This window comes from Typopeltis vanoorti, chromosome 13, assembly GCF_054136105.1.
Source record: "Typopeltis vanoorti isolate ZY-2024b chromosome 13, IOZ_Tvanoo_1.0, whole genome shotgun sequence".
Lineage (NCBI taxonomy): Eukaryota > Metazoa > Arthropoda > Arachnida > Uropygi > Thelyphonidae > Typopeltis > Typopeltis vanoorti.
Window position 1 is genome coordinate 21,530,898 of NC_143561.1, and position 26,198 is coordinate 21,557,095.

Sequence of the window (26,198 nt, forward strand, 5' to 3'; positions counted from 1 at the left end):
GTCCTATGCTTATTTTGCCATTTGGCAATGCCTATAATTCATGTCCCTTTTTGCTCATATTAGTAACCCATTATATATCTTTTTGTCCTAGAGCCTTTTATCTCTCTCTCACACACACACACACATATATGCTTGTGTGTATGTGTAGAAGACAAAAAAAACTTCAAATGTAGTACCTCCCTAAACTCTACCTTCCTGGTAAACCTATGCTTTTGCTCATTCCAATTTTTGTACTATCGTGGCCACCTAAAAATACTATATCCCTTATATTCTACTCCTGTTACACTGCCTGACTCTTGTTCCTACTCTGGCATTAGTGAACATGCTTTGTAATATACCTTGGGAACAACAAGTATCCTTGGTTCTTTTAATGATCATCTCATTCAGATTTGAGATCTGAAAAATTGTGTTCAATGTTCCATATTCTTTCTCAGATTTACAGAAATGAGTTTCATCCATTAAATTAACTTTACACATTCAAAATTTTGTATAATGAGATTTCCATAGTTGCAATTATTCATGTTAAAAATTTTCTAGAATAAACTATGTAAATACATGAATTAAATAACTAAATTAAGTATTTACAACTTGAAATTTTGCCAGTTCAAGCTAGCATTATCAAAGGCATTTTTAAGATACATGCTCAACACTAGAACAAGGACACTCATGCATGGAAAGTGAAAGCGACTCTCTCTCTCTCTCTCTGTCTACTGCAGTGTTTTGTGGATAAGGCAGTCTACCAAAATTTATGTAGAATTACACCATCATTTCTGTATCTTCTAGGAACAGTCTCTGTGCTTTAAGCAGAGATCTATGTAGTAGCTTTGCCCAGTTTATATGTTGTACTTTTGATATAATGTAAGGTTACGGTGTATATATAGTCAGGCTCGGGGAGCAGGAATTCCTTTTTAGAAGTTAATGAGTTTTTGTTTTTGTAATCATTCTGTTCAAAAAGTGTAATAAGTAGTGTCTCTTATTCCAGATGCACTGTCCATCCTGAGGATGAAATTTGCTCTTCCCCAGAGGCTAAAGTTTTGAATATTCCAATTTTTGAAGCAGAATGGTGATATGAAGTAACATGTAAATCTGCCTGTGGGTGGGCAGGCTTCTAATAGACTGAACACATAAGAGACTCATCCCCATCTACTTGCCTTGTAACTATAGTATCCAAGAAGACTAGACCTCCCCCTTTACTTTTCCTCTTCAATAGTAAAAGTGATTCAAGTGATTGTTGAGGAATTATAAAAAGTTGGAAAGAGCTTATGGGTAAACATTTGGCGAAGGCATTGTCTATATACCTCAGCTGTACTTCGAGCTTGAAGGGGGGTGGGGCTAAATTTAATGCCAACATTTCAAAGGATTCCATGTACATGTGTAAGTTAGTGATGGGGTGAAATTGGGGAACCCATTGCTACACCTTCAGTTTATTTAAAGAACTGGTTATTCCAGATAAAATACCTTGATTTAAGGCTGTGCCTAAAATGCATTCAAATATTGGGGGTGGGGGGTTGGAAAGCACCTTTAGCATATCATCTTCTGGAACATTAATGAAAGGAGACAATACATCAAAGCTTAGATGAAAAGCCAAACGGCTATTTTTTTTCTGGCGAAGTTGATAAATTAAGGGGATAAAAATCCCTAATTGTTTTTTCAGCCAGTATGCGAAACTCTAAGATCGAAAAACTACGATCAAAGCATTTTTAAATCGTAGTATCGTAAATCAAAGCTACGATATGCTTGGATTTGCTGACGAACTATCGGCGAATCCAAGCGTAAGTGACCACTTAGTAGTACCACACCAAGGCAACTCGATGCAAAGGTGGAGCAAGCTCCCTCACTAATCTTGATATTTTCTCATAATGTAAAAACACACAGCTCCTAGGAAATGTAATGCGGTACTACATCTCCTAGGAGCTGTGTGTTTTTACATTATGAGAAAATATCAAGAATAGTGAGGGAGCTTGCTCCACCTTTGCATCGAGTTGCCTTGGTGTGGTACTACCAAGTGGTCACTTATGCTTGGATTCGCCGATAGTTCGTCGGCATGAAACACTTAGATCATAGTTTTTGATCTTAGAGTTTCGAATACTGACTGAAAAACAATAAGAGATTTTTATCCCCTTAATTTAATACATCAAAGCTTACTAAGCAATCCTTTTCACCTAATTGAAGGTGGTACTGTATAGCAGTTTTAAAGAGTGTAGAGTTATTAATGTAAGACAGTGTCTTGCCAAAATGCTTGTTGAGTTCAGATGCCAGATGTTTAGCAAGTTTATAGGTAAGACAATTTATGGCATCATGGAAAGGCTCCAGGTTTTATGGACCTTTGTCTGCTTTTATTATATGTTATTATTCAGTTTTAGATTTTCAATCTAAAACTGAAGTTTAGAAGTTGAAGTAAGTTTAAGGCTTTTAGTCTAACAGAGTCTGCTTCACCTGCAGTTGAATTTTATGTTTGTCATGATCTGTGCACACAAAATTTTCTTAGGTGTTATAGTAAAATTGAAGTGTTGGCTTAAAATTTTTATTTCATTGCTCAAAAGTGCATAATCTGACAAGATATGAATTACTTTGTCTGCCAGAAGTCATGTGACACTTTTCTTTGTTTCGAGCACATCAAACTTCCTGATTAAATTTCTTTTATTTTAGAAAAATATTTTCAGTCATCAGCTGAGGGCCATTCTCCAAATGCCCAAATATCAGACCTCAACTGATTGGAAAAGCTTGAGATGGAAGTCATGACATCTTATGTTGAAAACACTAAAAGTCCCGTGGGCATTTTGTGTTTGTTCTTTAATTAAGAAAGGCTGGCATTTGTATAGATTCTGAGTGCTTGAGGGGAGAAAGTTTTGTCTAATCCTGACACATGTAGGGATTAGACTATTGTCATGGCAGCGTCAAGTGAGTCGGTTAAGGAAACTGGCTTTTATGGCACATACCTTGCTGTAGGTTTTCGTGTCTTCTATGATAGTTTTTCCATAAAGACATTGTGCTTCCATATTGAGATTTCCGTAGTTGTAGTTATTCATGTTGAAAATTTTGGGAACAAACTACATCGACAGAGTAAAATAACTAAATTAAGTACGACTTGATGTTTTGCCAGCTCAAGCTGGCATTATCAAAGACATTTTTACAATACATACTCAATAATGGAGACTAGAATGACAATGGTCTTACAGAAGTACACTATGTGGCTGTACTTTCATGTTACACGTTGTGTAACAGTGGAATGTTAGAATCAGCTTTAAATATGGAAGGTGTTAAATCAAGAGCAAAAGGATTGAGAAATTCATGGAAAATTAACAGTCTATTGTGATAATTATGCAATATAACAAAAAAAAAGAACAAAAGCTGTTTATGCCATTATTGTGTTGTGAATAATGACCTTACGTGTTAACAAATGTGAAGAATTATCACTTTCACTGTTAAGCTGAGGTAACCGAAGAAATCTTAGGATGGGATAAGAAGGATTAGATATTCTGAGAATCTTGGTCTTGAGATCAGAAGAAACTCGTACTTGTTTTGTTTCTTTTCTTTGAAAACAGAAAAATAATTTTTGCACTGCCTTTCTGAAGTAAGATAATATTTCTTTTATGTCTTCATTAACTTATCAGTTTCTTTTTTCTCTTTCCTTGTAATATAAAGATAATTTTTAAGTTTCTGTTTTTCTTTTCCAGAAACTTTTTCCTTAACCTCGAGCATAAAACAAAGTTTATCCTTTTTGTGTTCAAAAACATTTAACTAGAATTACTTTGGAAGAAACTATATAACTATTTTTATCTCTTATCTACACTCCAACTTAGATTTTCCTTCAAAATAAATTATCTGTTAATTTTGGAAGAATTGTTTGTTTTTCTCATGATGCTCTTTTCCAGCTTTTTTTTTTTTTTTACTTAAGAAACATTCTTTCCTTTAAACTATATTTCCCCCCTAAACTTCCCACTTTCCAAACCTGTTCTGTTTTTCTCTCTCTCCATATCAACTTCCTCTTTGGAAATATGAACTTGACTCAAGTGCACTTGGCTGGTGCAGCAAATAATGTAATGGTGAAACAAAAATAAAATCACCGCTCTTTGTGTAAACAATATTACAGTTCTTCAGGAAAAGTTCATTGGAAAGTCCAATATTTTCTTCTCTAGTTTAAGTTATATAATTGTAACTAAATTTTAGGTGATACCTTTTTACTACTCAATATCACAATTAAACAGTTTGCGATAAGCTGTAACTATACAAAGATTTATTTTACACAAAACATTACTAAATAAATTTCTAATCACAAGAAATAATGCATCATTTTACATTTATAAAATTTTTACATGTATAATAAAACTAAAAACTTACTTTTTTTCCTTTTTAATTATTTATTTACTTTTTTCTAAATCAGCCATTGCTAAATAGCAGATATCTTACATCCTCTTTCCCTTAAAATGTCATTGATACAGTATTAAAAAATATGTTGACAGAATCACAATACATTTTATTTTCCTACTCTCTTCAGAAATAATTATTAAAAATAAGTTTTGATGGCATGTTTCTATTACTTTTAATGTAAAAATTCTAATTGTTTTATATATATATATATAAAATATCATAGAAGAACTTCACATTATTAATATTCAGCATTGTGTAATCAGAGCTAATCTAAGATGAGATATTCACTTAAACAGAATGGGAGATGCAAGATTATTCCGAAAACAAAAAAATAACATAAAAAAAAAAAACCATTCGAAGAAATTTAAAATATAGATCAATTTATGAATACTTTTTTTTAAAGGACTGGCTTTGAAGCTCAAAATGTAAGAACCAATCATATCAGAGACCTAACCAATAATAGACCAGTTTGAAAAACGGTTGTTGATCAGAAACCATTTCTAAAATTTTAAGTGTGTTAGATTATCATAATATCCACCAGCATGGAAACAATTTTAGAAAGTTGTTCACTAAGCATCTTAAGACATTTTCTTTTTTCCCTATGTTAAATAAAGAACATGTAGCTATCTATGCAGAAGTCTTTCACATTAATTATGAATTAGTTATCACAAGAGCAAGATATTGGGTGTTATACCACATGCTGTACTGTTTTTGCAGTATAAGTCTTAAGACTTGTAGAGGGCTCCTGATAATTCCAGTAGTGCATTAATCATATATTATATACAGTGTAAGGATCACCATATTTAGTATATGCCATCTTATTGCAACTTATTAATGTTAGTCCTTCTTACAGGAACTCTAACCAGACTTACAGATTCTTGTGAAATGTACTGGAACACATTTTCTTTTTGTATTTTATTTTATATTTATTGTTCTTGCAAAAAGAATATCAGTCATACCATTTGCCACCCAGCTAATGGGTGGCCTTGAGTGGCTTGAAAAATTCCGATGTTTAGACTCTAGAGCAAAGTTTTAAATATCTAATCCTTAGCCCACCCGTGTATGATTCACCTAAAAAAATTATACAAATTAGCAGGGTGTTATATTTAAAACCAGCAGAGTAATTCATTCTAATTTTTATAACTTTGAATTCTTATTTGTTCTTTATATTTCTTTCCTTAATGTGTGAATATTGTTAGGAACACCAACAGAAGAAACTTGGCCAGGAATGACTCAGCTACCTGATTATAGAGTTTGTTTACTTCTTTGTTTTATTTGCATTGTTAACATGTGCATGAGTAAAATGGATAAGAATTATATTTCTGTACTCTCTAAACCTTATGTGTAAATCTGTGTTTGTTAAATAACTAAGATACAAGTCCAGGAATATGGTTCCTGTACTTGTCTAGATATTGTATTCTGTTTCTATTCTAACCATTATGCTAAGTAAAAAATGAATTTCAAATGTGCTTTTTTAACTCTTTCATCCACCTATGAACAAACATGCTGCCAGTAGATTCTATTTTTATTTGTGGCAGGGTGTTTATTAAATTATTTCTTTTCTTGAACACAAAATAACCTGTTAGATTTTTGAAATATTTATATTCATTGTTAGAAGGTAATGATTGAGGAGATAAAACAAATTGTACTGTATTATATTTTGCTGTAGTAAAGAGGAGAGAAAAAAATAGATAATCATATAAATGTTCATTATGGATTGCTGTTGGTGATAGACCTAAATTGAAGGGTACAGTCCTCAGGCAAGCTATCTATGATTGGATAAGGGTGGAAATTGGGGGAGGGGGGCAGCTAGAGATCAGAAGAAACTCATACTCATTCTGTGTTTGCTAAATAACAAAGATACAAGTCCAGGAATATGGTTCTCTTGTACTTGTCTAGATATTGTATCTCTGTTTCTATTTTAACCGTTATGCACATAGTAATCAAGAGTAAACACACATTAGACATAATTCTTTATTGAAATCATCTTTACTTCTGTAGAAAAGATGAAATTGTTCTGGGGGGGGGGGGTTACTGTGTTTCATCTCAGTATGTTGTGCAGGACCTGACTTTTGCAATCTAAGGCTAGTACTGATGATCACTCATCCTTTTTTTTTTTTTTTTTTTTTTTTTTCACAGACTGATGTCTACTCAGAAGGAATCTGGTAAACATGAGCTAGAGATAGAGGCGAAAGTTTGTCTTTTATAGTTAGCAAGAAACTAGAAATTTTGTTTGATTGAAAAATATGTGGACCATGTGAAGGTTTAGCATGGAAATAGCACATGGTCCACATATTTTTTAATCAAACAAAATTTACATCTTTAATTATTTAAATCTGTAAATACAGATTTAATGATTCTTATTTCTTCCCTGTTACAAAAACATCATCTAGGATACAATATGAGAATTTTAATAACTTATACAACAAAAATAAATAAATAAGTGAAATATATTAGATTGTTAGCCCAAAACAATCTAATAGAAGAGGACAAAACAAAAACAGAAGAGGGCATCTTTTGTGGTCTTCTTAGGACTACAGAAGATGACTTCTGTGAACTGTAATCTTAGATCTCCCACCAAAGCTGGAAAGCAACTTTGTAATCTCTAATTACTGTAATCTGTATGTTGAGAGGGATGTGAGATGCAGGAAGGAAAGGTATTCTGTTAATTTTTTTGGCATTGTAACTATTGAATAGTAAGGTGTGACGAACAGAGGAGAATCGAGAATTCAGTTGCAAGAAAAGTCTGATTGGAACAGAGGTTGGTAGCTCTATCTAATGTTTTTATGATATCATATTCAATATATCAAAAAGAAGACTATTGTAATTTTATTTTTCCTGCAATAAATGGGATTCTGACTGTTTTGGTGGAGGAGGAACAAGTAATGCGTCTGAACTGTATGGCCAAATGAGAAGTCATCAAGAGCATGCATGCATTTTGAAATGCTGCATATAGAAATTGGCTGGGTGGGGCATAACTGTACATCCTCTTTCTGTTTATAAGTGTCCTTCCAAGTTAATTAACCAGCATGGATAACAAAATATGAAGAAATCTGGGGGGGGGGGGGTTTAAGTAAAGTTAAGGTTCAGAAAGAGATATATGGTGAATAAAGAAATGGTGTCAGAATTAACCATGATAATACTGCTTAAAGCTAAATAGCTAACATTTTTAAGAAGTCTTTTTAATATTTTCTCATAATTAGCAGTCATTTTTCAAAATTGCAGATCAATTTCTAATCTATTGTAGACTACAAAAGACAAACTTGCAACCCTTATATAAATTTACTTTATACAAATCACATCCATTCAACCATTGAATATTGCTCCAATATCTGAGGTGGCACCACCTCTATGATCTCCCTAAAGATACTGGACTTTGTACAGAAGAGAACAGTCAGACTGATCAACGACCTCTCACTCACATTCGTACAGGTTTCCAGTTTCTACTGCTTGCATCTTCTACAAATACTTCTATGGCCACTGTTCATCGGAATTAGTATCAATAATACACCCACTCTCTGTCAAATCAGTTCCAGTGCATGTTGCAACTAATCAACACTCCTTTGCAATGCATCTCCAAACTCACAGACTACAAGAACAAATTTCTCCTCCTGATCATTCATCCCTTCCCTCTGCTGCCCTCTGGAACAGTCTGACATCTTTTATTTCCTGAGGAATACAATCCACATTTCTTCAAGATAAATTTGAATAGGTTCCTTCTTCCCCATCTATAGTGCTAGTGTACTATAGGTAAACCAACTTCTCATGCAAGGTTCCACATAAAAAAAAAAAAAAAAAAAAAAAAAAAAAGATCTTTGTTGTTGTCAAGTCCATTGAAGAGCTTCAAGATACGATTGTGAGCCTGTAGAACTGCTTTGGCAGTCTGTTGAACTTTGGAGTAGAGCTTTTCTATAGTGTTATTGTCAATTTTCTGTAGAGCAGTGGCAATTCCTGGACAAGAATAGATATGAGCAAGTGTTAGTTTGACTCCTGGACAGTTCTTGCATATTTCATAGCTTCTAATATGGATGTACCGTCTGGAAGAATTTTCATGCCTTTAAAATGTTCTGTTCTTAGTCTATTAATGATTGTGGTTATTTCTCTATTTTCATTAATTTTGCTGATTTCATTCTTGATAGTTTATTTTACTAATCTTATTTTTGTGACAAAGTTAGCATCAGTTAGTGATATTGGATGTAATTTTTTAGGTAAGTATCTTGCTTCTTTAGCTAGTCTGTCTGCTCTCTCATTGCCTTCAGTATTTGCATGGGAACCAGATCTTTCTGAGGGAGAAAAGGATTAGTGAACATCGATACTACATTGGGTACTTTAAACCTCAAAATTCTAGTCCTGCATGACACAGTATTGAGAGGAAACACAGTATCCTCTGGAAACAGTATCACCTTCTCTTTGGAGAAGATGAAGTAGTTTTAAATATGAACAACTATTCAAAGTTCAGAGGCTTTGTTACACCATCCAAATTTAGATCAGAGGAATTTCTCCCTCTATCCTGAAAGTTTCAGATTTTATTTATGTTGTACATAAATAAAAATAATAAATTATCTAATGATCCTTCTAGAACGGTACTTGCTGTTATGGGTTTACATTGATTGATGTATTTCTATTTACCTTGGATTTTGTTTTTTTGAATTGCTTCTTTGTTCTACAATTATTTATTACTAATGTGTTTTAAGCTGGATTCACATTAGTTGTATTAATTTGGTTGTATCTCGTACTGTTTGTATTTCACATAAAAAAAAACATTAATAATAATTTGTTATATTGCAGCTTTATTGCTTGTTTGTTTGATTTTATTATATAGTGCCTTAAAAATAATATATTATACCCTCTGATTGTCTAATTAGTCATAGTGCTTAATTTTTTTTACCTCAATGTAAGGTGTAGTCTAACATTCACATTTCTGCCATGCCTCATAACAGGTTGCAATTTATTTTCACTATGGCAAACACCACTACAACCAGCATTTACTATAACCAACTACCGAAAAATCTTAACCAGAACACGGAAAAGATATAGTAAAAGAAATTCACTATGGCTAACTATTCTTTATAGCAATATGCTCATCTGGCCCTACTAGTTTGCTATAGTGGGTTAATTGTATTTTCTACATCTAAAAGATTATTTAAGACACATCATCAAATTCCTGATAAACATCCCCATCTGGGGGGGGGGGTTACAGAATATTTTGCTAATACTACATGAAAAGGTTACATCCTTATTAACTTTGCATCGATAATTTTCCTCGAAATTAATCTGTCATCTGTCATGACTTCATTTATTATCAGATCTTTAATTTTAGTCTTCTGAAATCTTCTTGTAGTAATCCATTTTGAACTTGGTCTTCCTCTGGGTCTTTTTCTTGCCATTCTGGCAAAAAATACTTCTTTTGCCAGAATGTACATAACCTTTCCTCATCCATTCTCTTAAAGTGACTGTACCACCCTGAAATTAGCTCTGCTAACACATTCCTGACTGCTTGCAATGGTGAGTTCTTTTCCAATATCCTCATTTTTAATATGATACAGCCATTCATGCTATCTGTTCACTCAACATTCTTTGATCAAGTGTTTTATTTCTAACCCATGTCTCAGATTCATAAGTCAAATTTGGTTCTAACATTATATTTTACACAGCTAGTTCAGTATTTTGACAAATTTGTCTGTAATTCCATATAAATTCATTCATTTGACTTCCTACAATATTAGCTTTTCTACTTCTATTGTCAATATGCATATTCAGTTTGCCATCTTCCTAAAAATTGTGCCTAAATAGCTGAAATGTTTTGCTTGTTTTATAGGTTTTTCCATTTAGGATGCAGTGGATGTTTTCAATATTTTTCCTTATTTTCATTTTCTTTGTCTTTTTTGTTACTGATTTTCACAAAATATTTATTACTATAGTTATTCAGTTTATTCCGGGAATCCTGTAGAATTGTACTGGATTTATTTAGCAGTATAACATCCTCTGCATAAAGTAAAGCGCTGAGATTAACATTTCCAATTCTGATATCAGACTTAATGCTACTTTCATTCATAATGTGATGTGATCAATATAAATGTCTCTCTCTCTCTTCAAATCCTATTCACATTCTTTGCTAGTGACAGTACTCTTCATTACTGAGATAAAAACCCAAAAAGGCTTCGCTTTGGCAATGTAAAATTATACAAATTAAATGGATATTGAATCCAACATTATTTCCAAGCCGATTATAGAAACTCTAAGATAAAGACTCTAAGAGTTTCATTTGAACACTAGTAGCTGCCAACGAATTCATTAGAGAAGTTTTATTTCCAGAAAATTGGAAACTTCAACCTCAGTATTTACATTTGGGTCTACCTACTCACTGATGAGACCTCAACAAAGGTCGAAACCAGTCTGGGTAGTGACTCTCCCTCCATAATGTATAGCTTCATACATGTCCGCAAGGAGATGTGCTTTACATTATGGAAAATAATAAGGACAGTGATCAGAACTTACTCCACCTTTACTACGAGTCGCCCTATCCTGAACCAGGTGTTGGCTTATGCTTGGATCTGCCGAAACTTTTATAGTTTCTATATATTCGGCATGACAGGATGCCAAGAAAGAAGCTATTCAATACGATACAGTTATATAGTGTCAATGGAGCATTATATCAAGCAATAATTAGTCTGTATTTGAGTTGTAAGTCTGCAGTTAGACTTGAAGGAAGTACAGGAAGATGGTTTAATGTTAAATCTGGTGTGAGACAAGGATGTACATTATCCCCTCTGTTATTCATTATCTATATGGATTACATTATGAAGGAAAGTGGTATTAAACATGATATCAGAATTGGTGATATTAATGTCAGCTCTTTGCTTTATGCGGACGATTGTTATACTTCTAAATAAATCTGCTACAAGTTTGCAAGAGTCCCTGACAAAATTGAATAGCTGTTGTAATAGATATGGTATGAAAGACAAAGACAATGAAAATAGGTAGAATTGTTGAAAATGTCAACTGTGCTGTAAACAGGGAACCTGTGGAACAAGTAAAACATTTCAGCTACTTAGGCACGATTTTTAGTGAAGATGGTAAAATAAATATGGAAATAGACAACAGAATCAACAAAGCTGATGTGGTTGGAAGTCAACTGAATAAATTCATATGGAATAAGAGAGAAATTAGTCGGAACACTAAATTAGCTGTATACAAGACAGCGTTCAAACCAGTTTTAACTTATGGATCTGAGAGTTGGGTCAGAAGTAAAACACTTGACCAAAGACTAGAGACCGCAGATATGAGAGTCCTGAGAAAGATTAGAGGCGTGAACAGATGGCATCAATGGCAATATCATGTTAAAAACGAGGATATTAGGAAAGAACCTGACATTGTCAGCATCCAGGAAAGCATTAGCTGAGCTAATCTCAGGTGGTATGGTCACTTAAACAGAATGGGCGAGGAAAGATTAGCAAAACAAGTGTTCTCTGCCGGGTTGGCAAGAAAACGACCCAGAGGAAGACCAAGATATAGGTGGATTGATATGGTACAATGTGCCTTAGACAATAGAAATATAAGATCTGAAATGATAATATTGGAGTCTTGACAAGTAATAGACTGATTTGGAGGAAAATTGTAGATAGGAAGTTAGTAATGATGTAAATTTTTCATGTAGTACTATCATATCCTGTACACTGCTTGAGGGTACATGTCAGGAATTTGATGATGATGATATATTCAGCATGAAACTCTTAGAGTTTCTATATTCAGCTTGAAAATAATGATGGATTCAATATCCACTTAATTTGTATAAAAGTACTCTTCATCCCTCTTCCATAACCCAGAACTCTGCTCAGTATGGGCAAGTAAACCAAGAAAAGTGGCAAGTGAATTTTCAACCTCTTTCTATAACTGCATTCAAAATATATTAGTTTGTTCACATAATTTACACTTTTTTTCCTCTTAAACAGTCTCATTCACTGTCAAGTTATTTGAACACTAGTAGCTGCCAATGAATTCATTAGAGAAATTTTATTTCCAAAAAGTTGGAAATAAAATGTCTTGATCTGAAATCCTTAATTTGAAGACTACAGCATTCACTTTTAAAGAATGGCCAAAACAGTTGCAATTTTAGTTGCTGAACTTTATTTATTTTTTAGTTGTTTAGAACTTTGTTTTTCATTCTATATGAAAGACTTTTTAATTACTACAAAAAAACAACAACATCTACCATAACTTACCCCACCACCCTCAACAACTGCTCTATCATCATTGTTGTAATATAAAAATTGATAACTTTTAAACATTGTATATGAAGGACTTCATTAATATTTGCTTTCACGTACCAAAAATCTCATTTCTCTCATAGCAATATTATAGGATTGTTTTTACTCCATGCATGCTCTGCTACTCAACATACTTACAGTTTTCATTTCAATCATGAAGCAATAAAAACAAGCCTCCATTACTTGTTATAATTATGATGCTTTACTTGAAAACAGTAAATCTCACACACTTAGTCTGCTATTTAAATGCATTTAAATTAAATCAGTGCATTCATTTAGTTCAGTTATTAAACTTACATGTGTATACAGTATGCACAACATATAATAGACAATATATTCTTTAAAAATAATAATAATTGTACTCTTCTTACAATATAATTTCATCAACAAAAAAACTGGTAATTATAAACATAAATTAAAATTGGCACAATCTAATTAAATACTGCAGTATATCTATATATCTTAGTCTTCAAACAATTTTACCTCTTAATGAATGTGTACTGCAATTGTAATATAGTCTTGTCCCAAGATGATGTCTTAAACTCAAAACATAAACTAGCCTAGTATAATTAAATGCTTGAAAATTTTACATAATGCAGATTCTTAAAAAATTCAGTTATTTTGCAAAGACAAGTCAAAGGCCAGATCATGTGAATGAGTGCTTTTACGTCATCTATAACAATATTTATATAAAGTAGACCAATGAGTCTCAGATACACCAACTTTGGAATATTGTTCCAGTTTGGTGTGGTACACCCAAAACCTCCCTAAGAATTCCTGATGATATTCAAAAGAAAGCAATCACTTAATATATGACCATTCCCTCACAAACTCGCTTCATGTACCTTTACTTTCATACTGCTCCTCTAAATTGGCAACTACCAGTCTTCCACTTTCTTCTAACCATGTAAGAACTATAGCAGCCACTGGCCAACTCCAAACATACTGAGCAAACTTCTCATGATTTTCCTTCATTTCATCCACCTCTATTCTTTGGAACAGTTCCCCCCCCCCCATGCTGTTTTTCTGGCTGAACCTCCAACTCTTTGAGGAAGGCTACCTTTAAGTAGCCTTTCTTAAATAGGCTACCTTTTCACCTTAATCACTTACTTATACGGTAAACCCTTGCTGAGCACGGATTTGCAGAACGCGATTTTGCACATACGCGTTATCTTAATTGTTTCCATTTAATTTGTCCAACGCTAGAATTTCATTCATATGCGGTACGCTGCAGAACATCAGCCGGCAACCCTGCTTGGCGCTGCCCGCTAGCTGAGTGACCCAGGCCCAGTTGCGATCATTTCACTCACATTAGCAGAGCTGTAATCACGTATTTATCAGTGTTTATCCTCTTCTCCTTTTGCATTTGTATTTCTTTTAATTTCAAAAATTCAATATGACATCTAAGAGGAAGAATGAAGATGATAAAGCAGCAAAAAGACGCAAAGTTTTGACATTATCTCAGAAAATTGAAATTTTAGATAAGTTGAAAAATGGTACACATGTTTCATCGCTTGCAAGAGAACTAGCTATAAACGAATCAAGCATAAGAACAATACGGGAGAATGTAGAAAAGATTTGGTCTAGTGTCAAAGCTTCAGGCGATACTTCGGCAAAGGTTGCTCAAGTTTCAAGAAGAATTCCGCAATTGGAAAAGACGGAAAAAATATTAATAGCTTGGATTGACAATCAAGTAAATGAAAAAGGCTCAGTTGTGGATGGTGTTGCTATTCGAAATAAAGCTTTAGATTTGTTTTCTTTCGTTTTAAATAAAGATGGCCAATCGTCAGAGAAAATTGACTTTCAAGCAAGCAAAGGTTGGCTTGAAAACTTGAAGCGTCATTTTAATTTGCACAATGTAAAGCTTCAGGGAGAAGCTGGCTCTGCAGATAAAGAAGCAGCAGAGAAATTCAAACCCCAATTTTTGAAATTCATTGAAGAGAGGGGTTGCATTCCGCAACAAGTTTTCAATGCAGATGAGACGGACCTATTTTATAAGTGAATGGGACAACGAACCTACATCACAAAGACACAAAAGGTTGCCCCAGGTTTTAAAGCTTTTAAGGATAGACTCACTTTGCTTTTTTGTTGACATGCATCAGGCAACTTCAAGTGCAAGCCTCTGCTCATTTATCGATCCAAAACACCTCGTGTATTGCAGGGAAAAAATTTTGAGCAATTGCCCGTTGTGTGGAAATGGAATAGAAAAACTTGGGTAACAAAAGCCATCTTTATAACTTGTTTGAAAATTCATTCGTTAAAGAAGTCAAATATTACTTAGAACAGCAAAGCCTGTGCTTTAAAGTTCTCCTAATTCTCGACAATGCTCCAAGACACGATGCTGAAGCCCTCACAACATTGCATCCAAATGTAGAGGTTTTATTCCTCCCACCTAACACCACTTCCTTAATCCAACCAATGGATCAAGGGATCATAAAAACATTCAAAGCCTATTATGTCAGGCATGTTTACACCTCTGCAAATAAAGCACTAGATGAAGGAAAGCATGACACACTAATGGCATTTTGGAAGCGATTCAACGTAAGCCACTGCATAGAAATGATTAAACTCGCATGGGAACAAGTGAATTCATCAACATTGAATGCTTGCTGGCATCAGCTCTGGCCAGAAGTTGTCAATAATTTTAAAGGATTTTCATCGATTGAAAATGAAGCCAAAGAAATCATACAAATTGCAAAAGCAATTGGCGGTGAAGGATTTCCAGATATGGAAGAAGGAGAAGTCAAACAATTAATCGAAAATGACAAATGAAGAATTGGATGATCTTGTAACACCAGTAGCGATAGTGAAGAAGAAGAAGATAAAGCGCCTTTAACTTACAAGAAGTTAAATGAATTGTTAAAAAAGGCACAGGAACTGTCTGATTTTGCAATGGAGATTGACCCAAATGAAGAAAGAAGAGGACACTTTATGAAAGGCATTGAAAAACTCTGCGCTCCTTGCCACAAAACTTTTAAAGAGTTGCGCCAGTCATTGTCCCAAGCAAAAATCACTAGCTTTTTTAAAAAAAAAATTGTATCATGTACTGCTTATTAAGCAGTAATAAAAATCCTTTCAATTAACGTTTGTTTCATTTTTCCCTTTTAATTACAACAATATTTAGGTTAGTTTAAATTATACATACATACTTTCTTAATTTGAACTATACCTAACACATTTTTTCCCATAGAAAGCTAACTTTTGAGAACACAATTTTGCCGTGCGCGCAATGCATTAATAACGTAACCCCCGTGTTCAGCAAGGGTTAACTGTACATTGCACTGCAATGTTATAGTTTCTGTGAGCTTTCATGTCTAGGGTCATCATGAAGAAAGAAAAGAAAGGTTGAATAGCAGTGGAAATGATGTGTGCCCTTGTCTCACACCTGATTTAACATCAAACCATCTTCCTATACCTCCTTCAATTCTAGCTTCTGACTTACAATTTAAATATAGACTATATATTGTTCAATATAATGTTCCATTTACACCATATATAACTGAAAAATATTAGTTTTGAACAACTTTTCTGTTGGAACCTTGTCTTGCCTTTTACAGATCTACAAAAACATGTAAATATGTTGCATTCCCATGATTTTTTTAAATAATTTGTCTTAATGTGAAAATCTGATCCTGAGAACCAGAACCCCTCTGTGGCCTGAACGTAGCTTCTTCTAATCCAGGCTTCTCTTCCAAGCCTGAACTATAATAAGATAGTGGGTGTGAATTATAGTCAGAAAGAGATTCAACACATGAAAGCATAGTTGATAAAGATGAGACATAAGTAGAATGAAACAGGGAGAATTGTAGATATGTATGGAAGAGCGGAAAAGAATGGAATGAATAACAGTGTGAAGGAGGTAATGAACAGTTTGTAAGTGGTTCTCTAAGCAGATGTTAGAAGTGTGTGGTGAATAAGTATGTTTTCCTGCAGTAGGATGAGTAACATAATTCGAGTGTTAAATATGAGTGATATGAAAACAAAAGATTCGTAATGGTAGTAGGAACAAAACAAATGTGAGAATTGATAGCAAGAGGTTTACAAGGGTTGTTTGAAAAGTTTGGTAAAAAAATAAGTTAAAACACTTTTTGGGGGGAGGAATCACCTTTATTTCTCAACATAGTCTCCATCGAGGTCTACACATTTAGTCCAGCTAGTTTCCAATTTTTTCATCCAATCTAAAAAGTAGGATTTGTCAAATTGTGCAAAATAGTCATTGACATCCTTGTTTGAAGAAAATGTTTTCCCACCAAGCCAAATTTTTAAGTTTGAAACAAGAAGTCACACAGGGTCAAATTTGGAAAATACGATGGATATGGAACCAATTTAAACCTCAATTCGTGCAATTTTGCCATTGCGATGGCCAATGTGTGGGATGGTGCATTGTCTTCATGAAAGAGCACTTTTTTGCACACCAATCTTGGCCGTTTTTTTTCTTCAGTTCTTCTTTTAAGTGGTCCAACAATGACGCATAATAGACTCTTTATTGTCTTACCCTTTTCCAAATAGTCTGTCATGATAATTCCTTGGGACTCCCAAAAAATAGTGGTCATCACCTTCCCAGCTGACAAACTGATCGTCACATTTTTCGGTGCTCTATTACCAGCCATTGTCCAGTGTTTTGACTGCTGCTAGCACTCAGGTGTGTAGTGGTGGATCTAGGTTTCATCTACAGTCACGAATTGACAAAAAAAAATCCTGCGAATTGCGATTAAACATCGCCAAACACTGTGTTGAAATGTCTTTTCACATACGTTTTTGATCGACAGTCAACAGTCGTGGCCCCCATCGTGCACACAACAGCTTTTTCATGTGCAAATTTTTTGTGCAGGATATTATACACCCGTTCAGTTGAGATGCTGAACGCGTGTATAATATCCTGCAATCTCGCGCACTTTACACGGCAGTCTTCCAAAACGATACCATGGATTTTGTCCATCATTTCCTTCGTAGTGACCTCAGTCAGGAGTCCAGAGTGCACGTCATCTTTGATGGACTTACGACCATGTTTAAACTTATCCAAAAATAAATAGTCTTTAATGCTGGTACAGAGTCCCCATGAACTGCATCTAACTCAGCTTTGATCTGTGTGGCCGTCCACTTCTTCAAATAAAAGTGTTTTATCACTGCACGAAACTGGTTTTTCTCCATTTTTATGAAAAACGTGAACACAGACATTTTAAATGTTTGCCAAACGAGAACTACACATCACCCGTGGCTAAAATTTTGCTAGGGGTCATGAAAAAGATGATGCATACCGACACTGGTATGAATGAATGAATGAATTGTGTCGTTTATTGGAAATTTACCAAACTTTTCAAACAACCCTCATATTATGGAGAATAAGAGATAAGTGTGGTAGAAAAGGTAGTTGATGCGTTGCCCAGGTATGGCAGTGATGAGTTGAGACAGCAAACAAAGATTATGAATGGTACTAGAAGAGTGGGTGAGGCGAAAGGAATGCATTTTGTTAATGTATGGAATGAATTTGTGAGGGATTGATAGAACTTCATAAGAGAAACGGATTGTATTTAAATAGTATTGGTATGAGTCGCCTGGAGAGGCTCTTGTTGGAAGAATGGTAACTCGAGTGAATAGAAGATCTAAGGAAGACAATGTGGACAGAAATATAAGGTAGAAGAGGTTGAAGGAGAGCTTATGAATAGAAAGGTAAGTAGCATGAATGAAGGGAATGAGAACAGGCATGCAAGAAATGGAGAAGGGGGGAAAGTCATTGTAGACAGAGAGATACTGCATGAGAAACTTTAATGCTATATGCAAAAGTGAATCTTTGAGTAGACAGTATGGAGGAATAAGATCCATGAAGTGGTGTTAGTGGTACTTGTAAAACCAGAAATATTTGTTTACAATTTCTAGAAGTGTTTGAAATTAGGGGAACAAAATTATGCATTAACCCAAAAATTTTCAGAATAAATGAGAAGGTTGGAGGATAGCATCTTAACAAGAATAGAAATGGAGAGAATATGATATTTTTCATAAAGAGAGGAGAAGGAGTATTGTTGTTGGTAACAGAAGAGTTATGTCCATCCAGGATGGAGATACAACTGGTGGCAGTAGCTTTGATGTAGTATGGCATGAAATAGAGGTACACATGAAATATATTTAGTTGTGTGCTTCTATAGAAGTAACATGGAGGGTAGCAAGAAGGAAACATATAGACAAATTAGCCTAGCAAATAAGAAAACGGGTGATTATTATGGGTGATTTTAATTGGGGTTGAAGAGATGGCATTTGGAGCAATGAGAATGAATTTTGAGTTTTTTAATGGACTACTTACTACCTTAAGCACTACATAACAGAGTGGGAGACATGGATTTCATCATATCAGAGGATGCATTATAAATGAGAGTCACACTAAATATGAGGATAATCTTCTTGAATGGCATGCAATATCAAGTAGAGTGATATGAGCTAATATCAGAATGGGGAACTGTACAATGAGACTTATTTCTGCTTATGATTTCACAGAAGGTTCTACCAAAGAAGAAATAGAAGAATTTTTTGAAGCATTAAAAGTGCAAAGCTAAAAATAATGGTCAACACCTGCTGAATTTCAGGACATGGATTAGTTATTACTAATGCAATGTTCCAACATAAAAATCTGCACAAATTCACATGGAGAGAAGATGCAAGAAATAAGAAAAGTCTCATAGACTGTGTTCGAGTCGATAGCGATATTTTCTCACTGGAAACAGGAATTTGCAGAAGATTTGAAATAGAAAGTGATTACTATTTAGTTGAGTAGGATAAAAGTGAATTTCATATTGAAAAGAAGAGGGCATAAGAAAGTTTAAAAACGAATCAGTTGAGTAACTTTCAAAGGTGAACTATAGACTCAAATACACAAACATCATTAAATCAAAAATGAAAGAATTTCAAAACGAGAATCAAATCATGGAGATTCAGTAGCAAATCCTGAAAAAATCTTGATTGATTCAACCAAAGGCATGTGCTGAGGTTGCCTGTTAGTATAGAAAAATTGGAACTCCATGTTGGGCTCAGGAAGTTAATGAGGCAGTGGAGGAAAAGAGGAAAGTATATCAAAAGTTCCTGGCAAATAAGTCAGCTTGTGCTCTTAGATAGAGAAAAATCAGAAAACTTGTGTAAAATTTGTTCATACCTGGTATGAACACAAATTTAAGGAAGCCTGTGAGATTCTTATCAACCACCCCAATCTGAGCAATAATGATGGTCAAAAAATCCCAAGCATATGGAAGGTACATATTCTATCCACGGAACCTTTCTCTCTAAGAGTTAACTATAAACAGGACTGTAGATAATCCAGAGTCCTAAATCTAAAATAACAATTGTAATGTTAAAAATAGGACATCATTGGTATTGAAAGAAGACTATCTATCTATAAGAAAGAATGTTTTTCTCATGTTATCTTAAATAGAATTTAGCTTTGATGTAGTTTCTAAATAATTAATTTGTATTTTTTTTTCTCACTAGAGGTCATACCAGTAGAATAACCAGTGATCAAATCATTGTTTCTTTAGCTTACTGTGTGTAATGTAACTCAGCTTGTCCTTGTATGTTTGTATATACTCCAGGTGATCTTAATATGAAGATCGAACCATCGGGAAATTAAAAGAGTTATTTATAACATGGTTGTAAAGTCCATGATTTCTAAAATGAGAGAACTATAAGATCTGATAATATTGGAATCTTGACAAGTAACAGATTAATTTAGAGGAAAATTGTTGATCGGAAGTTAGTAATGGTGTAAATTTTTCATGTAGTACTATCATAATACCAGTCTAGGTAGTGACCTTTTCCATAATGCATAGCTATATACTCATCTGAAAGGAAGTGTGGTTTGCATTATGAGATAATGAGGCAAATGATAACTTAATAGCCACAAGTATCATCTAGTTGTTATGATACTCCACACAAAAGCTTTGTTCACTTGCAATTCAGTAAAGCAAATATAATTTCTTGTCAAGCATAATATACTCTGGGATTTGTGAGGTCAGTATTATTCTTAAAGGAATATCCCAACTGATAAAGTTTGGGAATCTGTTGTGAAGAGAGCGATAAGGAATAAGGGACGTATCTGATTCCCATAAATATAATGCACAATCTACCAATGTCTGCAACTGTAATTATAAGGTTATACATTTCAGAACTTTTTCTGAAATGCATAAATTTGCGGACGTTGCACTAATTGCAAGTTGTTACAAGGCAGTCAGTGAAGCTAAAACTTGGTGGACAGAGAATTTAGGGGTCCTCATTGGTTTAGTCATCATATCAGTTAACTGCAGTATTGAATAGAACATTTACTTTTAGAAAGAAGAAAATTATTCTCCAAATTTTGCAAAGCTGATCTGGACTTCCAGATATGGTTGCCTAAATTCCATAAAGATGAAGAAATAGTTAGTTTCAGTGGTGAATAAACTAAGATAGTTTGCATATGACACAGATTGGAGAAATATAATCTTCAAAGTTTGATAAGTAATGGAGGAGATGACAATTTGTTAAGGTTACCTTTTTCTTTATTATTCTTTCATGACACCTCCAAGGAGTCATTGCGGGAGGGCACTCCACTTTACTCCGCTACTACTTAATTCTCCCTCTACACACAATGACACTACTACCAACAATGCCGTCTACTGCCCATCACCACCACCACCAACAACAGTGATCTTGTCTGTATGTTGTGTGTGTTCTCATTGCTGATTTGTCTGTATGGGGGAACCTTACCAGCATAGATAAAAGGGAAGTTTGCAGTCTGTGACAAGTGAGTAGGGGAGAACATTCCCTGGAATCTGAGTAATGTGTAGTAAGCAAGCATATGGGATCCAAGTTCTTCTCATGGTATGTGGTGAGTGAATAGAATTAGCTGCCAGTGGACATTTTGAGCACCTTCTGTGAATGATTTCAAGGAGAGAGTATGGTAGGCATTTTGAACATTGTATGACCTGCAAAGAGCACCTTTGATGAGTCCATGACTTCCTGCAGGCATTGTATGATAATACTCGTATCTCTGTACAAGACAAGATCACAAAATGATACTTTTCATAACAGCATTCTTATACAGTGGTGTTACCGTACAAATATCCTGCACATTTGTACAGTAACACCTCAGGACATTTGTACAGTAGAAAACACTACAATATTGGAACATTTAACAAATCATTAATGGAGTGTTTCTCTTTTGTTTTCCCATTTCAAATATTAATGAATATTTAGGGGTGCTTAAGTGTCAAAGCTGTATAACTGAGAGGAGACCTCCACAAGGAATGTGGAGAACCGACCAGGGCTTCTGACCTAATGTCCAGTCCTCACCTTCTCGTGGTGCACCCTGTTGGGTATCTACTTGGATATTGAATGAACGAGGATGGGCTGGCAATTTGGGATTTAGCCGACCAAATTGTATTCTTATTGGTTAAACCAAAATACAAAATGATGGTACATGACAAAATTTTCATGCTGACTGGGGCGTTGCCCGGTTAAACAACCCCCCCCCCCCCGTTGTTTTCAAGAGGGCGAACAGCGAAAAGTCAGCTACTAGAACAAATCTGAAAACACGCCCTAACTCAACATCACCAGAGTTAAAGATCGGTACTAAGATCTGATAATGTTGGAGTCTTGACAAGTAACAGACTGATTTGGAGGAAAATTGTAGATAGGAAGTTAGTAATGATGTAAATTTTTCACATAGTACTATCATATCCTGTACATCCCTTTAGGATACATGGCAGGAAATTGATGATGATGAATATTTTGAATATTGCTCTTTCTCAAAAAGAAAAAATTTAAGTCAAATCACATTAAGCTCATCATCAAAAGCAGAACTAAATTCATTCCATGATAAGAAATCTATGATGCTGAGTAGAAAGTCAAATGTATTGTATATTGTATTCATGTTTCATTAAAAAGTAATGAAACTGCTTCTTGCCAAGATAATATCTGTCTTGTTTAGTTATATATTATCAATAGTAACTATTCATAAAAAAATACTTAAAACAATATTTTTAAGATTATTGGAGGAACAGCTTTAAAAGATTTTTGAGATTTCTCAGAATATGGAAAATCTAATTGCATTGTTGAAGAAAAAAAATAATGTAATGTAATTTTTATATAAAAATTCTATACTGCATTAGAATTTTTATATAAAATGCATTAGAAGTGAACTGTTGTTTTATAACTAGATATTAAAATCACAACACCTATTGTAATAGTTGTGAAACATCCTCACAGTAATTAAAATTGGCTGTTCACTAAACAACTCAACACAAACCTTGATTTTTATGATATCTATTTCACATACAATTAGTGTATTGCTAATAGTGAAATGGCCCTTATTCACCATTTAATGTTGTTTATTATTTCAGCCATTTCCGTTATATCATCCAACAACAAGTTTTGCACAAGTTGTACCAAAGCTCAACACTAAAGGACGAGATCTGTTACAAGTTAGTTGCAAATTTTAAAATGAATTATTTTTAACATGATAAAGTTCTCTTTTCTTGCATGCTCTTTTGTGTAATGGTTTTTCAAAATTCATTGTAATTTCTTATAAATTTCTTTCAGAAACTCCTTGTGTGTAACCCTGCCATGAGAATTTCAGCAGATGATGCAATGCAGCATCCATATTTCAGTGATCTTCCCCCTGCCATTAAAAGCATATAGTCTTTTTTTTTTTCCCTCTCCTGCTGTTTTCTTATGAATTCAGATAATTCGTCTATTCATACATATGTCAGAAATTTGTGAGAATAGTAATCTGAAATATGCATGAATTGATAAAGGATATAGATTGTTGTTAATAAGATTTCAGGAACTAAAGATTGTAGCCCTGTCTAAAAATGTAATTTTTTAATAAATAAAAAACAATTATTGTAAGCACCTCTCTTTTCTAATGTACTGTGCAATATGTGTTCATTTTCCATTGTATAGTATTTATAAATTTGTCCCTTGTTAATGTAACTCGGACCTAGCTCTCATACATTAAATAGTCCTTTATAATTTGATTGCCTTTTATTTCTTTAGATAGACTGAAAATCAGTGGTTTTGTATATTATTTTGAATGGAAAATTTTATCACACCTAAAAATCATAAATCAGAAATTTTAATTTGTTTTAGTTTTATTTGAGAAATACTTAATTTCAAATGGCAAAAAATGTTCTAAATATTTAATGACAAAAAATATATTTTTATTAATTTCAGGATAAATAATCTTATTTTGTTTTGTTTAATTAGCCTTCATTATGCATTTATCTATTTATTTTATTTGGTTTTAATTGATTCTATAGCTGTGTGTGAGTGTGAGAGAGAGACACACCTTGGGGTTCTGTTCTTGGGCCCCTACTGTTTAACTTGTTTGTTAATGATATTTTATGTGGATTGACTGGGGATCTTCAAATGCTTGTCAGTGATACAAAGTTAGATAGAATTATCAGGAGTAATGTTGATGTAAATTCTCTACAGGAAAATTTGAGTGGACTTTTAGCTTGGACAAATGAGTGGGGTTGTAGTTTTAATATTAATAAATGCAAGGTATTTCACTTTGGGATAAAGAGATATAAGGCAACATACTGTATTGGTGGTGCTGCACTTTAGAAAGTGGATGAGATTTGGGATCTTGTAGTGATGGTAGACAGTAGACTGAAGTTCCAGGGGCACATTTCAAGTGTTGCAAAGACTGCACATCATATTGCTGCTATGATAAATAGTACATTGACATGTAGGAATAAGGTGGTGGTGGTGCCACCACCTCTATATAAGGCATTGGTCAGACCATACATGGATTATTGTGCTCAAATTTGGTCACCTAGTTTTTATTGTGATGTGGAAACACTAGAGAGGGTCCAAAGACGAAGGACCAAAGTGATATCAGGACTCTGGAGTGTTGGTTTTGAAGAGTGTTTGGGGAAATGTGGTTATGGAGGTTGGTGGATAGAGGAAAAGAGGAGATATGATAGAATGAAGTGGGATTGTTCAAGTTAGTTAAGGCAGTGCTTCCCAAACTTCTGGATGTCAGGGCCTCCTTTGCAAAAATTAAAATATCCCTCCCCCCTTCGAAAAAAAATCGTAATAGAGAGAGATATTATTATAATATTTATTGTATTTATATTCAATACAAAACATACACAGCGAATATTGCAAAAAGCAAATGCATATATTACATTTTTTTGCCTCTTACCGTTTTCTGAAGACGATGCAGGCTGTTCTGGTAAAATATGAAATACTGTCTTTTTTTTAGTCTGTTTCTGCTTCTGATTGTTCGTGGGAATTTTTTTTATTTTTTATCAGCCACTTATCCATCTCAGGGTTAAATTTTTTAACATAGAATAGATCAAATAAAATCACCACTTACCGATACTGGCACATCACAGACTGATAACATGAAATTAGTGAATGTTACCCGAATAAGAGAATCCCCGGACCAGGAACATTTTTCTGTTTTGTGACTTTTCTCCATTTAAGGTAATTAAGCCTAACGCGAAACAGACAGCAAAGGCAGGTTATTAAAACGTGCATATGATTGGTGTGGTATTAACAAAAGATCGCACAACCGAAAGATAAAAGCATAGCTGACAATTGAGTTGAAGTGCTAACTCTCTTCAACCGAATTCCATATGTGAAACTGCCAAAACATTCATTATATATGTACATATTACTTAGTTTTAGCACGTTCGGTTGAATTTTATTACTGCCTTGGGAAATCGAACTCGCACATCTAATTAATAATAATAGTTTTTGTTAGATACTGTGTTTGCCCATGCAACACATGGTTTTGTTTCAGTCTATATAAGCTATGAGGGGACATGAATCACATGTCCCCTCATAATTTCTGTATGAGGGGACATGTGATTCATTAATTGGTGTGTTTTTATCCCAGTTGTCTCTAATTGCACTATTTGTTGAGAAATATATTACAAAGACTCCTCATACCTTATTCACTGGCATAATAAAAGTACTTGTTTTTATTGCCTCTGCAGTATAGGGGCTGTTAGGGAGGGCATGTTGTTTACCACTGCAAGCGAGTTACTATCTCCCCACATGAACTTGTTTAAGCTTTTTTTCATGTGTGAAGTATATGCGAAACTTTTATTGGTAACCGAAAACTAGCTCGGATGACAGTGATAATATAAAACGAGTTTTGATATGTATATAAAGTCAATATCAACAGTCTCTGATTATGAACATGTGATGAAAGGGATAGGAAGATTTGGAGCTTCCCTGGAGAGCATTCGAAGTAAATACAATTAACCACTGCTTTGAAATGAAACATATGAATAAGCAATATTTACTAATATTCATTAAGCACCGAAATACGCAAGAAGCAAAGTTTGTGAACCAACACCAATGTGTAAATTTTTCCATTAAAATATAAAAAATAACAAAAAAGAAATAATAAAAGTTAAATACGTTTCTTTTAAAATAAAAAAAATCTACTTAGTCTTAAAACATTTTAAATTTGTTTTCATTATTTCACGGCCCCCCTCAACAAAACCTACAGCCCACAGTTTGGGAAGCGCTGGGTTAAGGGATGTTATCCATGGAAGTTGTGGAGAAGAAGGGTGTGAAGAGTCG

General features: G+C 34.0%; 1 protein-coding gene across 1 annotated transcript in view; it reads left to right on the forward strand.

The window, feature by feature from the left end:
• Cdk5 (Cyclin-dependent kinase 5) overlaps positions 1–23,603 on the forward strand; it is a 174,664-nt gene extending 151,061 nt beyond the window's left edge. Inside the window, exons 9-11 of the mRNA XM_090402308.1 lie at positions 5,563–5,623; positions 22,997–23,077; positions 23,196–23,603. Coding sequence (XP_090258434.1) covers positions 5,563–5,623; positions 22,997–23,077; positions 23,196–23,294 — 241 coding nt within the window. The 3' untranslated portion in view covers positions 23,295–23,603. The remainder of the gene's footprint in view (positions 1–5,562; positions 5,624–22,996; positions 23,078–23,195) is intronic.
• The last annotated feature ends 2,595 nt before the right edge of the window (positions 23,604–26,198 follow it).